The 17,120-nt window shown below is 47.2% G+C and overlaps 1 protein-coding gene across 1 annotated transcript in view; it reads right to left on the bottom strand.

The window, feature by feature from the left end:
* Window positions 1-934: 934 nt before the first annotated feature.
* Window positions 935-17,120, bottom strand: part of LOC147890611 (protein CHROMATIN REMODELING 35-like) — a 119,053-nt gene continuing 102,867 nt past the window's right edge. The window contains exons 8-9 of the mRNA XM_087390326.1: window positions 1,293-3,052; window positions 935-1,023 (exon numbers count right to left, since the gene is read on the bottom strand). Coding sequence (XP_087246452.1) covers window positions 935-1,023; window positions 1,293-3,052 — 1,849 coding nt within the window. The remainder of the gene's footprint in view (window positions 1,024-1,292; window positions 3,053-17,120) is intronic.

Here is a 17,120-nt window from a genome sequence, read left to right as displayed (position 1 = left end):
TTGTGCAATTGTACGGATAGGTCCGTATGGACTATATGGATGGGGGGAAAAAACCCCCCAAAAATTTTTTTTCACTTGAAATGGTGCAGGACAAATTTGTTTGTATGCGGGCAGCTCAGAAATTTTGAAAAACGTTGAAATGGGACTTCAAAAGGTCAAAAAACAGCCGCTGGACTGTTGGAGCTTCCTCAAGCAAAAGCTGGAGAGCTAAATGTGAGAACCAAGAACGCGCACTGGAGCACCAAGCTTGCGGGAGTCTAGAAGCGAGCGCGGGAATGGGCTCTAGAGATAGAAGCGCTTTGATACCAAATGTAGGAACAAAGTGGAGACAGGTTGTGAACACAAGTGAGCAAGGGTGTACACACAAGAAAGCTCCAATAGAAATGTTCAAATGAAACGATACAAGTACTTGGTATATATAGTACCCAAGTACTACTGGTCAACCATAGGGTTGACTTTATGCCTACAACACCATATTTTTGTAATCTCTTACACTCCCAAGAAAAACAAAGAAATCAAGGGGAAGCTCAGGGATGGCAAGTATAGGCAATTGAGAGGAGAGGTCACTAGCACAATTGTTGGCTTCATTTGATACCCTCCCATGTTTTTCCATAGTTTATTATTATAATAGTTTCACTGCCATGCAGAAATATTATCCAAAAAAATTCTAAGTGCAATTTTGCTACTACACAATCATAAGCATTTTAGCATACCAACTAGAAAATGTATAGCTGCACCTTTCTACTCTACAGTTACTAAGGCTAATATCCTTTTCTGTTTGCAGAATTCAAGATCGCCATCTGAGGTTTTAGTCTCAAAACACACTTTTTTCCCCCTTGATTCTCACGGACATTTGAATACATTAATCCCAAAATGTGGATGTCATTTGCTCTCTCTAGAAAATTTGACATGTGGATGTCCTAGTACGATTCCTTTATCCAGACTGCACTTTCCCGAACTTAACCTGTGTAACTCCATCTACAAACAAGACCTCTGAAGAAAAAGACTCAATATACGGTCGGACTGCATTCCATTATACAGCATTGTATGTAGATCACAATTTAGTGTATCATGCATGCTGTCATTCAAGTACATCGAGATGTAGACATTTTCCCCCTCAAACCCTCAACATGTTAGCATACAAGTCTAAGACATGTTGCCATGTGGACTGTAGCTATACAAATGCAATTTCTGTAGGTGGACTTGAGTACTTTTATACATTAGATATGTTACAAAGAAGGTAAGCAAGCCAAAATCTCTATGCTATCATTTCCTAATTTAGAGGAAAGTACTTTGATAGCATTTTTTAACTAGTTTTCTTAGGCTTGAGCTCTCAAATATTATGTCTTGTGATTGCACATCTACTTCATGAGAATCCAAGTCGATCTCCTTGTCTTCACTCGATTCAAAGATCACTTTTGCCAGCCATTCCTTTTTAAAGGCTATTCTGTGTATCTCCTCCTCTAAGGTTCCAGCACCAACTAGACGATAAGAAAAAACTCTCTTTCTTTGGCCAATTCTGAAGGCTCGACTGATTGCTTGCCGTGTAACTGCAGGATTCCATGGTATATCTAAGAATATGATCCTTGAAGCTCCAATGAGTGACACACCTTCACCACAAGCTTTGATAGATGCAAGTAAGACCCTAGTCTCTGTGTCGGTATTGAACTTCTCAATTATCCTCTCTCTTTCTTCAGGTAAAGTTTTGCCTTCCAGCCTCAGCATTTCATGTTCCTTCGACCAGCCCCTGCACTTCATGAAGAATCTCTCTAAAAGAGAGAGAGGAGGCAAATACTGGCTAAATATTAGCACTTTTTCATTTAAATGGCAGCATAGAGCTACCATATCTATCACAAATCTAGTTTTCACTCCACAATTCACATCCTCATCATCTATGATGCTTTGACAAGTGTCTGGCAAAATATCATCCTCAGCTTGAGAGTTTGGTGTAACACCCACTTCAATTTTCAACAATGAGGGATGGATACAAACAAACGTTGATTTAATGTCCCTGTCCATACGGTTCTTAATGAGACTCTGTATTGAAGAAAGTGCATCTACTTGTTCGTGTGTCAGATTTAGCACAATTGTGAAATCAATCAAACCTGGCAACTGCTCCAAAACCTGTCCTTTGTACCAGTGAACAAAAGATTCTGTCAGTTGGTGGAGCCACTTAACTGCATGGTTTTGTTCCTCTCTGTTTCCATCCTGAATTTTGTGCCCCAAACTCTCCACAAAAATCCTCTGTTCCAGCAAATCTCTATTTTTCCTCTTGCTAACAGTTTTTGGGGATGATATCTTATCATTAAAGCAAGTTTCTTTTGACTCCTGGACTAGGGATTCCGGTAGATTTTCCACCAAGTTCACTTTTTCACTCATAAAATTGGGTCTGACAAGCTTTAGCAGGTTGAATAATTCTTCAAAGTTATTTTGAAAGAGTGTTCCAGAGAGTAAGACGCGCCTCTTTGTGTGGATATTCTTGAGGCATTCCAAAATCTTTGTGTCCCTGTTCCTTGTTATGTGACCTTCATCCAGTACTAAGAGTCCAGGAACTTCTAGAAGAAGATTCCTAATCTCCACACACACAGGCGTATTATTTTTCATCTTAACCAAACTAGAAAAGTGAGAGTAGCCTACAAGCAAAATACTTTTCTTACTCTGCCACTGTTTTATTGTTTGAAGCAGGCTCAACCTATGTAAATAAACTGCAACACTAGCATGATCACCACACTCGTCAACAGCTACTTGATATTTAGCTGAGCTGTTTGTCTCGTAAAGATTGAGCAATGGAATCTCTGCTTCCCATTTCCGGAATTCTTTGACCCATGGAATTAGCATTGCCTTAGGTGCCATAATGATAATCCTTTGATCGGGATATGACTCTAAGAAGCTCTGCAAAAATGCTATTATGAGAAACGATTTCCCTGTTCCAGGAGCATGAGCAAGAATGCAACCACCAGGTTCAGCCCCTAGAACATTCCTCTCAAGAAAATGAAATCCTTCAATCTGGTGTTGATGCATCTTCTCCAAATACTTTGGGTGTATATTGAGGCATTGACAATCTTGATTACTGAATGTTTGCTCGTCCTCCTCGTTCAATTCTTCCTCTATAAGATTCCCTGTATTTCCGGAAGGAACTCGTTTATTTTGCTTTCTCTTGCGTGCCTATATGAATATAAAAGGTACAAAGGATTAGGGGGAAAAAAAAAAGGTACAGATTTAATACAAAGATATAATACTCTTAAGATGTATCACCATAAGGATAACTTTGCACAGACATGAAATCAAAACATGTTTCCTTCCCTCATGTTTCCGTAAACAAAAAATGATATTCCACAATAACTGTTAATTGAAATTGAAATCTCTCTCTCTCCCCCCCCGTGTAAGGAGCTTGTATGCCATCAGGTGGTGATAGCTGAAGAGACATGGCAGTCGGAGAATCCCAAGCTAACTAGGAACGGAATGGAAATATGGAAAGCATAATGGAAAGAAAATGAAAGAACAAGTGCTAGGCAATGATAACCAAAATACTCACATGATGTAAAGCTTGATGTTGACTGATTTGAAATGACTCAAGACAAGTACAACACTATATAGTGTGACACTAGACTCTAGAAAGTCACAATGTCTATGGGATATCTCCCAATATAACACGTGGCATGTCTAGGACTCACTAGACTATAAATCACCTCCTAGACACCTAGTACACTCTTTTTTTTTTTTTTTTTCAAAAAGAGACTTCTATTAAGTATTAAAGAAAAACCGTTAGAGCAAGCTCCATACGGGATACATCATGCAATGCACGAAAAGCTCAAGAGCCAAAAAGAAAGGATTGAGGCTGATAGTGCCATCTCAATCAGGTAGAAACCTCCGAGAAAAAGGGAGAACCCCTCCAAACTCGAAGAAATATAGTCCTTCTAGAAGAGGCTGCCCGTGAGGGGCCCTGCATGCTAGCCCATATGGCTATCAAAGTATGAACCGTGTCATTCCAAATACCCGTGAACACTTGTGATGGGTGTATTTGGGTGCCATCCAAGGCCTCAGTACTTCTGGCTCTCCAAATGTGCCAAGAGGAAATGCTAGCCAAAATCTCCCAAGAGGTGTCCACTGAAACATGAGAAGCTCTTAAGGGAGTAAGTGGCACATCCTGCAGAGAGCAGGGCTCTATCACCTGTCGGTGGACCGAGAGTGCCCAAGAAGAAGGCTCACCCTCATAAAACACCTGGGGCCCTAACCATGCGACCGAGCCCCAAGTCATGAAGAAAGGGGAAGTGTGAAAGATGCTGAGTATCCGAGCAACCCCTTTCCAAATAGTCCTCGCCTAACTGCAATCCCAAAGACAATGTCGCACTGACTCCTCTGCCTGACTGCAGTCCCAAAGGCAATGTCACACTGACTCCTCTGCAGAATGACATCGAGGACAAGTGGGATCAGCCCCAAACCTTGATCTCCACAGGTACACTGCAATCCCTCCATGAATAGAAAGCCAAAAGAAAAGAGTGATCTTTCTATTTCTGAGGGATTTCCAGAGCCTCCTCCAAAAATTTCTACGCAAATCTGCGGTGATGAAGAAGCTTTCCCAATGGGGGGCTCTGGAGGGAATCCAATCCCTACTGTTCAGCTGAAACCTCCTGGCATTACCAACCGTGAAACGAAAGAAGGGAACCCCCTCTCTCAGTGCCCATGATCTATCCACTCCATATAACCACAACCTCTAGGATACAAAGGCCAAAAGAAGAGGGTCGGGGTCTAAGTACCATTGCAAGCCCGCTCCATGGTCCACAAAACCAGCAATCTTGACAGGCTGAAAGGAAACCTCAAGAAGAATGCCATCCTTGGATGTGGAAAGTAAACCTCCATCCCCAACATCAAAGACCAGTGCGTCTTCCCCGAGACCTCGGAGAGCGATCACCTGTAAAGGAACTGATGTCCTCGAAAAAGCCCCCATCCAAGTGGTGGAAGTAATAGGCAACTCAACTATCCATTCCACTGGGATGGCTGCATCTATCTGCTCAATCCTGCGTGCTACCCCTCTATGGTGACTCACGGACTGCAGTCTCTGATCCTCAGAGGTAGCCTGATAAAAGATTTCGAAGTGCCTACTGTGTAGGTGGGGCCTCTCTCCCATTTAGACCACTGCATGTAATGGGAAGTGCCCAGTGGTCTGGCATGCTCATCAAGAATACTATCATTCCAAATAGAAGGTGGAATCCTTGGAAGAGTGTTCCTGAAGCTCCCCCAAGCTTTCAAGATGGCAATCATAAGAGGAGAGGCAGGAGATCTGAGAGGGGCTGATGTGAAAATCCAGCAAGGGCTGTCCACCCAATCATCTCCCAAGGTTGGTGTGCAAGCCTGAATGCGTCCAAAAAAAAAATCCTTCCAAGGTTCCTGCCTAGGCATGAGTCCCCTCACCACCACCTTACAAAGCAATGCCCTGCGCTGCAAAATGACATTAAGGCAGCCTTCACATGTAGGGAGAATAATGGTCTCCCAGGCCACCCTCGCTGCAACATTTGTTGTGCCATCAAGTCCACTCCATAAAAAATTCCTGACTGGTCTGATGAGCTGAGTGATGCAACCGGCACCAACAAGAACACACAAGTGGCCAAGAGAACCTGGTTCACTACCACAACTCTAGATGCAAGGTCGAGTTTGGCAAAGCTCCAGAAAAGGAGCTTTTTCCTTATACTTTCTAGTACTGGGGCAAACTACTGTGCTAGAGAGATGTCCAATCCTACCTGGCATCCCAAATACCTGATAGGAACACCCATCTGAATCCAGGAAAAACCAATGTCAACTCCCCAGCCTGGAATGTCCTCATCACTGATCCAAAAGCCAAAGGATTTATGCCAGTTAATGTGTGCCCCTGGAGCTGAGCAAAAAATATCCAAGGCTATCCGGAAAGAATCAAGTGACTGCAAGGAGGCCTCAATAAAATTAGCAGTGTCATCAGCCAACTCACAGTCAAAAAGCTCCTTCTCCTGTCTCAAGGGCAATCTCATCCCAAAAAGCTCAGCCTACACATAGCTTCTGCCACAAAAAGAAAGAAGAAGGGGGCTAAAGGGTATCCCTGATGAACTGATCTGGAAATCTAAAACCTATCACCCCTTACCCCTCCAATCAAAACCTGGCTGACCTATAAAGGGACGCCACCCCTCTGATCCAAGCATCTGAAAATCCAAACCGTAGAAGAGTGCCCTCAAGAAGACCCCAATCTACTCTGTCATAACCTTTCTCGAAGTCTAAGAGTAAAACTGCTAGCCTCTGTGCACTTTGCATAGCCCACTCTATGGTTTCCCAAAAGGAAAAGATATTATCAAAAATGCTCCTGCCATGCACAAAGCCTGTCTGAGTATCATGGATGAGGTCTGGAAGAAGGGGCTATAGTTGGATGGTGATCGCCTTGGCAAGGATTTTATAAAGAGTGCCCAAAAGAGTGATGGGTCTCCAATGGGATACAAAATTCATGTTGCCACCTTTCAGGATAAGGTGAATGAGTCCCTCGGTGAGTGAATCAGGCATCTCACCCGAGTCCTAAATGCCCTGCAGGGCTGAAGTAATATGATCACCTACCATATCCCAAAAGGCTATAAAAAAAGGAGTAAGACCATCGGAACCAGGGCATTTGCCCTTATGAAGGGCAGAGAGAGCAGTCTTGAATTCTGTGTTGGTAAAGCATGCATCAAGTGAGCATAACATCTCTGGGGTGACCAACACACGTAAACTCTGCCAAACTTCATCTCTAGCCACCTCTCTGGCCTGTGAGTTCGGATCTGCAAAAAGTAGGGAGGTATAGAAGGCTGTTGCTAAATGCATTACGGTTTTCGGATGGGACTGCAAAATGCCGTCAGAGTCAAAAAGCTGCCTAACACTCTCTCTACTATGTCTGGGACCAAGTGTAGAGAAAAAGTGTTTATTGACTCTCCCTCCCATCTATATCCAAAAGGACTCCCGTGCATGGAAGGCATACTCTACTCTCTGATCAAGCAAGGTCTGCAAGTGAGCCCTTGCCGTAGCAAGGCGCTCCTTTATCCAAGCATCTGATGGTCATTCCTGCTTCTCCCTCTGTAGGGCTGCCAACTCCCGGTGGATACCGATCTTTCGCCTGAGTACCTCACCTCGTCAAGCACTAGCAACGGAGTGATAGAAGTCGCTGATATTGGCAAGTGCTGTGGCCACATGTGAAGGACCGGCCACCCCCCCTACATATGAGAAACCCAGATCTCCAACACTGCCTCTGTGAGAGTCTCATCCGTGTATAGGACGTCTGGGATCGTGATACTGTGGGACCGTACTCTCAGCTAAGGCTCTGACATGGACAAAATTACTGGAAAATGGTCTGAAGTGGAAATGCCGGGTGCAATGCAATCTGTCCCCCCTCTATCAATCGACCTACAACCTCAAACCTCTGACGGAAGAAAGACCCGTCGGGTCGCTGTAGCATGATGTGGTCATCTGAAATATTGGGGTCATGGACAATGACCCTAACCCTGGGTACCCCGTCCATCTTGACCGCCTCAGCAGTCGAAGAGGGCTCGCCAGGGAGAGGGGGGATCTCTGCCACCACACCAAACCTCTCGCCAATAACTGAAAGAAGCTGGTGATTAAACTGAGGGAAGACCAGGGAATCTGATGAAAACAGAAACTCCCTGCTTATCCTCTTCAACTGGGTCAAATCCCAGTGGAAAAGGAAACAAAAAGATCCTCCTGTAGCCTAGAAGTAGAAACCCGGCCTGTAGCAGGCCTCTCGTGATGTTCGGGGAATCTAGGCACACCTGAAAGAAACCCCGTCCCAACAAAGGAACATCCTTGAGGTGGGGGGCGAGGTCTTGAGGAAGTGCCGACAGCATCAATCTCTAGCTTGTGACTTGGAGGGGTGTGAGCCATGAATGCGTGCAAAGAGAGTCGTGGAACACTCATGCTCCAAATCCTTTTGCAACTACTGTAGCTCGTCTTTTGAAAAAGTGACAGTTCTCGTGGCTGGTGTGAGTGGAGACGGATTGACTGAATGGGAACCCATTCATCAATCGAGGTGTGTTGGCCGATTCAAACACAAAAAAAGACATACCTTCTGGTCACCTGCTATGGGCACAAGGGGAGGTACTTGCATTTCAGTCTATCTTTCTATTCTCCCCTTAGTTGCTGGTCATGGTATTATCTCCCGTTCTAGAGCTCAATGGATCATTATTTTGATTGGAGGGCGTAAGATTGGTCTTCTCAATCTTTATGCTCCCAAGAATAGAGGGGAGCGGATCTCCTTTTGGAAGGAGTTACTCTCTTGGGCCCCCATTGTAGATTCTTGGATCATTGGTGGTGACTTCAACATGGTTGAGTTGCCTTCAGACAAAAAGGGAGGCAGACAGGGTAGAATTCATTATTTGGAGAGGGCAGCCTGGGACGACTTTCTCTTTCAATTCAGTGGCAGAGACACTTGGTTGGATGATGCCTTTCATATTATGCCACAATCACCCCTGTACTCTTGGTCGAACAGGAGAATACACATGCCCATTCATGCACGGATTGACAGATTTTCTGTAGACGATTGGGCACTTGACAGAGGAGGATCTGTATGCATTTCTATTGGGGTTTCCACCCCATACCATTTTCCAGTGGTGTTGCATATTCTTGAGCCTCATCGGAGAGGACGCTCTGCCAGTGTCAGGATTCCAGATGCTTTTTATGCAGAGGAGAGCCTCACAGAGGATATTTTACAGATTTGGGTATCTCACATACAGGGTGGAGCTGTCCATCCATCTCAGGTAGCTACAGCCTTATCCGGAATTAGTAACTATTATCATTCAATCGCTGATTCTTAGATTTGAGATTTGTATATGCCAGCAGTTAGCGTCCCTCCAGAGGGAAGAGCAGAAGAGGCCCACAGATGCTTGGATTAAGGAGCGCCTTGCTGCAACAAGGGCTCACTTACAAACATTGTTGGATCAGAGAGAAGAGTATGCCTTTCATGCACGGGAATCCTTTTGGATTCAGATGGGTGGCAAGGTCAACAAACACTTTTTCTCTACTCATGGGCCCAGACATAGTAGAGATAGTGTTTCGCAGCTTGTTGACTCAAATGGGGTGTTACAGTCAGATCCTGATGCTGTCATGTGTGTAGCTTCAGATTTTTTTGCATCCCTTCTTACTGCAGATCCAGGCACACATGCCCTTGATGATGCCAGAGAGGTTATTTGGTAGTGTATCTCTGTATTGGTGAAGGATAAGATGTATGTTTCTCTGGATGCACCTTTCACCAATGCAGAATTCAAGACTGCATTACTTGCCCTTCACAAGGGCAAGTGCCCAGGTTCATATGGACTTACCGCCTCCTTTTTTATTACTTTTTGGGAGCAGATTGGTGATCACATTACATCAGCCCTACAGGGCATGTGGGACTCTGGTGAGATGCCGGACTCACTCACAGATGGTCTCATTCATCTCATCCCAAAGAGGGGTAAGAGGAATCTTGTGTCTCAATGGAGACCCATCACTCTTTTGGGCACTTTTTACAAGATTCTGGCGAAAGCCATCAGTCTACGGCTACATGTTTTTCTTCTAGATTTGGTTCATGACACGCAAACAGGGTTTGTGCATGGCATAAGTATTTTTGATAATATTTTCTCATTTTGGGAGGCCTCAGAATGGGCCATGCAGAGCCGCCAGAGATTGGCCATTCCACTCTTGGACTTTGAGAAAGCTTACCATAGAGTAGATTGGGATTTCTTAGAGGGTACTCTATCTCGCTTTGGTTTTTCAGATGCATGGATTAGAGGAGTATCCTCTCTCTACAGATCAGCCCATAGCCAGTTGCTCATTGGGGGGTAAGAGGGGACAGGTTTCAGATTTCCAGATCCGTCCGCCAGGGATGTCCTCTTGCCCCGTTTCTTTTTTTGTTTGTGGCGGAAGCTATGAGTATCTACATTAGATCTCAAGCTGATATTTATGGGTTGAGGCTTCCTATCCACCGGGAAGAAGAGCTCCTAGATAGTGAGTTGGCAGATGACACGGCTGTTTTTTTGGATGCCTCCCCCAGGACACTCACTTCCTTCCGGACAGTTTTGCACGGCTGCAGGTGCACACATTAATTGGCATAAATCTAGTGGTTTTTGGATTTGCGAGGATGACACCCTGGATCGGTGTAATGATATTGGCTTCACTTGGGTACAGAGGGGCTTCTCCGTCAGATATTTGGGCTGCCAGGTTGGGGTGGGCATCTCTCCCTCACAACAGTTTGCTCCGGTGTTGGAAAGCATAAGAAGAAAGCTCCTTTTCTGGAGCTCGGCCAAACTTGACTTGGCTTCCAGGGTGGTGGTGGTTAACCAGGTTCTTCTAGCCACAGCATGGTTTGTATGCTCTTGTTGGTGCACTCTAGGGATTGTATCACTCAGCTTAAGAGGCATGTACAAAACTTTTTATGGAGTGGTCTAGATGGCACAACTGATGTTACAGCCAGGGTGGCTTGGGAGACCTTGATTCTTCCTACAAGAGAAGGGGGTTTGAATATCATCGACTTAGATCTACAGTGCAGAGCTTTACTGCAGAGCTTTACTCTGCAAGTTCGTTGTGAGAGGGCTTATGCCAGGACAAGAGCCTTGGAAGGATTTTTTTATTAGATGCATACACTCTCGCATGCCCACTTCAGGAGAGGATTGGACACAAAGTACTAGATGGGTTTTCACCACAACCCACCTCAAGTCTCCCTCTTCCCCTCTTATGGTTGCTATCCTGAAAGCATGGGCTAGCTTCAGGAGTACTCTTCGCAGGATTCCCCCATCCACCCGTGAAGAGATTGAAAGGTAGCCTATCATGTGGAATGATAGGATTTTGGATGAGCTTGGCAGACCACTTGGAGCTTCTCCTTACATGCAGTGGCCAAGATGGGAGAGCGGCCTTGCATCTACAGTGGGAGCATGGAAAGCCTTCAAGAATTTTCCTGTAGACCAACAGGCCCAGATGGTTCTTAATCTCAGAGAGAGTGCAGGGAGAGTCCAGCAGATTGATGCAGCCTTGCCCTTGGATTGAGTGGACACAAATGACATGCCTATTACTTGCTCCACCTGGATGGGGGCATTTTCCAGATTGGGAGTTCCTTTACAGGTGATTGCTTTTCTTGACCCACATGAGGATGCCTTAGTATTTCATGTTTCTTCAGGGCAGGCTGTCGAGATCCATAGACGATATCTTGTTGGAGGTACCGTTTCAGCCAATCAGGATAGTGGGCTTCATGGAGCATGGCTCTCTTTCACAGTGGTACTTGGATCCTGACCCGCTTCTCCTCGCCCTTGGCTCATGGAGGTTGTGGCTCTATGGAGGTGTCCCAATTAAGTTTTTGCATACGAATCAGCTACCTACGGCGGTGGTGAGGTACACCCCCGAGGCCCTGAATGTTCCAATTGACAATCCTCATCTGCGAGAGGAGGAGGCTGGATGGAAGATCCTACCCGACCTGGTAGCGGAGATAGCCCTCTCCTACAAAAAGTTTCTCCTATCAAGAGAAGGGAATTCAACTGGGGATAGCACACCCACACTTGTTGAGGGGGAAACTCTATCCACAGATGTTTGAAATATGTGCTCCCCGAGCTAAGAGGGTACAAACTCCTCCTCTGCCTCAAACTCAACCAAGTCTGCCCGAACGGAAAGAGAGTTCCTTCGAAGTACCTCTGGCCTTACCCCTTCTTTCTTCATTGTATATTGGTATATGATTTGAGACTACATTACATCAGCCCTGCAGGGCATTTGGGACTCCGGCGAGATGCCCGGGTCTTTCACAGAGGGTCTCATCCACCTTATCCCAAAAGGGGGTTGCAGAAATTTAGTGTCCCAATGGAGGCCTATCACACTTTTGGGGGCATGTTACAAGATTCTGGCCAAGGCAATCAGCCTCTGATTGCAGCCCCTGAAAGATCATAGTGGTAGGGAGAGAAGCAAGCTAACACTAGGAATGGAAAGGAAAGATAACAAGCATAATGGAAATGAAATGGAAAGAAAATGAAAGCAATGGACAAGTACTCACATGAGACCAAAGAGCTTGATGTTGACTGATATATTAGACAATAGACAAGTACAACACTATATAGTGTGCCACTAGACTCTAGAAAGTCACAATGTCTATGGGATATCTCCCAATATGATATGTGGCATGTCTAGGACTCACTAGACTATAAAACCCCACCTATAACACTCATTTTAGACTCACTTTGGCTTCATATTCCAACACCTCCCCATGAAAGCAAGGTGAGAGACTACTGGAATGGAACCAAGAACAGAACATGATAATGATGGTCTAAGGTGAGGGACTATTGGAATGGAACCAAGAACAGAACATGACAATGATGGTCATTAAACTGTGCACCCTATGTAACTCAGAGGCTAAAGTCTAAGCGTGTTCAGAGGTTGATCCAAGCACTCTCATGGCTTGAAACTCAGCATGCTCAGAGGATCATGTTATAGCATGGCTACATGACCAGCTCATAGGTCTAGAAATACACCATCGACCAGGCCTGATATAACGAGACCTATCAAAGCCAATACATGGCTCCCACAATACATCCCCCTCTAAACCTATCAAAGCCAATACATGGCTCCCATAGTACGTCCCCCTTGGCTTCATAACAGGACATGTTAGGAAGCCACACACCAAAATAGGAAAACCAATACACTTTTTAGGAGGACTATCCAAGGCAGAGGAACTTTAGACTCAATTAAAATCAACCACTGAATACATATCATTTTAGGGAGACTACCCAGGGCAGAGGACCCCAAAATAACATCAAGTATGTAGTAATAAAAAATAGATCTCTTATGATCAGAGATGTCCTCCAAGTAGCCAGTGCACGTGTGCACATCCCTGCGAGTCGATGACGCTCTCTCTCTTTCTTTTCCTCACTCCCTCTCTCTATTTCCCCCCCCCCCCTCTCTTTCTCTCTCTATTTCATTTCATTTTGTATCTAGGATTTTTGTAGCCATTTTTGGCATCTTAGCGGTATTACGATGAGGCCACCTAGTTGGCGCATCGTTGATGATGTATTTTCCTTTCGGATGATTTTGTGTCCCATAGGCCATGTATGGCCTTCCGTGGACCTTTAATAAAATTTCTTTCTTTCTTTCTCTCTCTCTCTCTCTCTCTCGCAGCTCACCCCTCCCCCCCCTCGCAGCTCACCCCTCCCCCCCCTCGCAGCCCCTCACCCCCCCCTCGCAGCTCCCCTCTCCCCCTCGCAGCTCACTCCTCCCCCCCCTCGCAGCTCCCCTCGCAGCTCACCCCTCCCCCCCCTCGCAGCTCACCCCTCCCCCCCCTCGCAGCCCCTCACCCCCCCCTCGCAGCTCCCCTCTCCCCCTCGCAGCCCCTCGCAGCTCACTCTCTCTCACCTGCTCAGCCTCAGCCCGCCACTCACCCGCTCCCCTCCCTCCCTCACCCGCTCAGGCTCAGCCCGCCACTCACCCGCTCAGCCCCTTTCCCTCCGCCTCCTCAGCCTCTCTCGCAGCAACAGCTCCTCCTGCTCAGTCGCAACAGCTCCCTCCTGCTCAGCCCCGCCAACCCTCCCTGCGCAAGCTGCTCCTCTCTCGCCTCCTGCCTGTTGCTCCTGCTCAGCCCCGTAACCTCTCTGTGCAAGCCAGCAGCTCAGCTCCCTGTTGCTCCTGCTCAGCCCCGCAACCTCCTTGTGCAAGCCAGCAGCTCAGCTCCCTGCGGAAGCCTCTGTTGGAAGGGAAGGGGGTTTAAGGAAAGTCTTAAACTTCTCTCCCCCCCCCCGTGCGAATAGACTTACAGCAAGTGTCCTTAAAGTGCAGGAAAAACAGAAAAGGGGCAGTTTTTGAGGGCAAAAGGAGGCAGTTTTGACAGTTTTGAAAGCAGAGAATTTAGCAGCTCCACCATGGCCCTTAGAGGCAGTTTTGAGCAGAGAATTCAGCACTTCCAGGAGTAAGGAGATGCCACAAACAAGGAGCTCCACCATGGCCCTCCAAGGAGCAAAAGTAGAGAAAGATAAAAGCATAGGCAGCAGTACAAGAGCCGAAGAGGCAAGTTCTTCTTTACCCTTAACATCTCCTTCCCCACCACCTCCAACGACCTCCCTTGCCTCCACCCCAACCCTTTCTTACCCATCTACTTTACTCAATCCTCCTGTGGCTCCGACCCCATCTCCTTTACTTCCATCTCCCCCATCACTTCCGGTTACCTCCCTTGCCTCAATCCCAACCCTTTCCTACCCACCTCCTCTACTCAATCCTCCTCCTCTCCCTCCTTCAGTCTCACCTCCTCCTCTTGCTCCTGTTCATTCCTCCCTAGCCCTTTCCCTTGCTTATTCCTCCCCTCTCCTAGTCCCTACCCATCCTCTTCCTTCCTCTTCCTCCCCTCCCCTAGTCCCTATCCATCCTCTTCCTTCCTCTTCCTCCCCTTCCCTATTCCCTACCCAGCCTCCTCCCTCCTCTTCTTCCCCTCCCCTAGTCCCTACCCAGCTTCTTCCCACCTCTCCCCACCGACCCTCCCTTTCAGCCCCTTCCTCCCCTAGTGCAGGCTCTTCTTCGGTCCCTGACTCCCTACTTCCTTCTACCGGATCTCTCTCTTCAGGACCTCCATTTTCTGCACCCCTCCTTTACTCACCTTCTTACCCTCTTACCCCCTCATCCTTGTACCCCCTCTCCCCTTCACCCTCCACAGCGGAAGCAGTCCTGGCAGATAATCTGCGATTGAGAGATTTAGTTATGCAGTGCATGGAGACTTGCAGACTTCAGGGCGTTGCGATTCAGTCTCTCACAGCACAGATACACACACTGACTGATCAGCTATCGACAGTTGAGAGTCATAGATCTGATCAGGACTCCCATATTCACCAGCTTCATACCAGAGATATTGATCGGGATATCCAGTTACGGACACATGCTGAGCGCATAGTGCAGCTGGAGACACGCATTCAGGAGCATGTTGTAGCATGCGATGATCGCCTCCAGCAGCTGCATGTAGCTCCTCCAGCTAGTGCAGCAGTTGAGGAGAGGTTGGCCACACTGCAGACAGAGGTACAGAAGACCTCAGAGTGGGTGGACGTTGTGCGTAGAGCCCCACAGGCCCAGCAGACCACAGTCTCTGAGACTATTGCCGAGAGTCAGCGGCGAGCTCAGAAGGCCCTCAACATCCGCATCCGCGGAGTTGAGCGATCAGATACGAGATCAGCCATGGATCAGGCGACAGATTTCATATCTGGGACACTCGGAGTTCAGGATCATGGCATAGTAGCTGCATATCGAGTGGGCCGGGATCCATGGGCCGGGATCCAGCACGGCACCAGCCACTTATCATCAGATTCAGAGATGCTGAGGCCCGTCTCGCAGCATTACGAAGGAGATCCAGATTGAGGGACCATCCACAGATTCACATGGATGAGGACCTTACAGCTCTTCAGTGGGAGGAGCATAGACGTCTCATTGCACAGAGGGATGTTGCCCGTCGTGAGGGCAAGTGGGCCGTGATCAGAGAGGGCAGACTTTTGATAGGAGCTATGCGATCTAGACCGGCTGGAGCCCACAGTTGACGACACGAGGCCTATGGGACACGTAGTCTGCCAGATAGCTTGAGTTTCGCAGTTTGGAACTGTAATGGTTCCCTCACAGCTCAGCCTGGCAACTTACGAGAGGCCTTTTTTGATCAGGACATCGTCTTCTTTACAGAGACCCATGAGAGCCCAGAGAGAGGCTTGCCGCAGGTGACAGGGTATGCCTGGGAGTCTGTCTTTCGACAGCAGACTAGACGATCAGGAGGAGTCAGAGGATCTGGCGGTGTGGCAGTTCTTTATAGAGAGCATCTCAGATCGATACTCACAGTCATGAGCAGAGACCATCGGGCCAGATATCTTTGGGTACGGATCAGGAGACCCCCCCTGAGAGACTTGTTTATTGCAGTATGCTACTTTCCCCCGAGACAGTCTCGTTATGCCTCAGATGGACCAGGACAGTCACCTTTTGAGGATTTGTCAGCCGATGTATTGGAGTACTCACGCCGCGGAGAGGTCATCCTTTTAGGAGACTTCAACGCGAGGACATCAGACAGACAGGCAGAGATTTTGGACTTTGCTGAGGATCCAGTCTTAGTTCCAGCTGCCCCAGATGAGAGTTTTCCACGCTTATCTTCAGATAGAGGGGTAGAGGTGACAGATCAGGGACATCGCCTATTGGAGCTTCTCTCATCGCACGGCATGGTCATTTATAATGGACTTCGACAGTGGCCGCATTCATCCACAGCCACATGTTTTCCCTTCGCGGGTGGTGGCACGAGCGTCATTGATTACGTCTTGGGTCCCCCGACTTTAATCCCTTTTGTACATAACCTCACAGTCGACCCTTTTATGCCTTCAGCCGATCATGCACGTCTGCACTTTATTCTTACCCAGATTCCTCATGCCCCCCCTTCTAGACATCATGAGCGTCAGCCATACTATGAGGTTCATTTTGACCACCAGTTTGATGATATTTATAGCCAGCACCTGAGTGGTCTTCTCCGTCCGCACCTTCTCGATGCCCTACCCTCCACACAGGATCGGTGGGACCTTGTACATACCTCCATCATCTCAGCAGCCCACAAGTCCTTCCCCGTCACTTGCCACACATCCAGTCCTCCACCAGTCGGTCTTGTGCCTTGTAATGGATGGTATGATGAGGAGTGTAAAGAACTCCGCAGGAAGCTTCGCCTTGAGACACAGGAGAAGTCTCCCCTCCTCATTGAGACCAAGAAGAGTTACAAGCGTTTGGTGCGACGCAAAAAGTGCCAATTTCTAGCCCGGAATGAGGAGGAGCTGAGAAGTTTACTTTTCAGCTATGATTCCAAGGAATTCTGGAAGAAATTCCTTCGCTTGAAATCTCAAACTCCTCTTACAGACCCGCAGGTTTGGCTTGCCTATACTTCCACTTTATATGATATTCCAGACCAGCCACAGATTCGACTTATCCCATGTGCCTAGACCCACCTCCTCTGCCTTATTCTCATCCAATAGTGTCCGAGCAGTAGCTCATCGTTTGAAGACTGGGAGAGCTAAGGACCATGATGGATTGCAAGCGGAGTATGTAATCCATGGGATTGATGCCTTAGCTACAGTCCTCTCCCGTCTTTTTAACGAGTCCATTTGTACAGGTCTTCCACC

Source organism: Dipteris shenzhenensis, chromosome 19 (assembly GCF_047967505.1).
Source record: "Dipteris shenzhenensis isolate YYH24624 ecotype China chromosome 19, Dip_SZ_1.0, whole genome shotgun sequence".
Lineage (NCBI taxonomy): Eukaryota > Viridiplantae > Streptophyta > Polypodiopsida > Gleicheniales > Dipteridaceae > Dipteris > Dipteris shenzhenensis.
The sequence above is the reverse complement of the archived record's forward strand: the minus strand, read 5'-3'. Positions and strand labels throughout refer to the sequence as shown.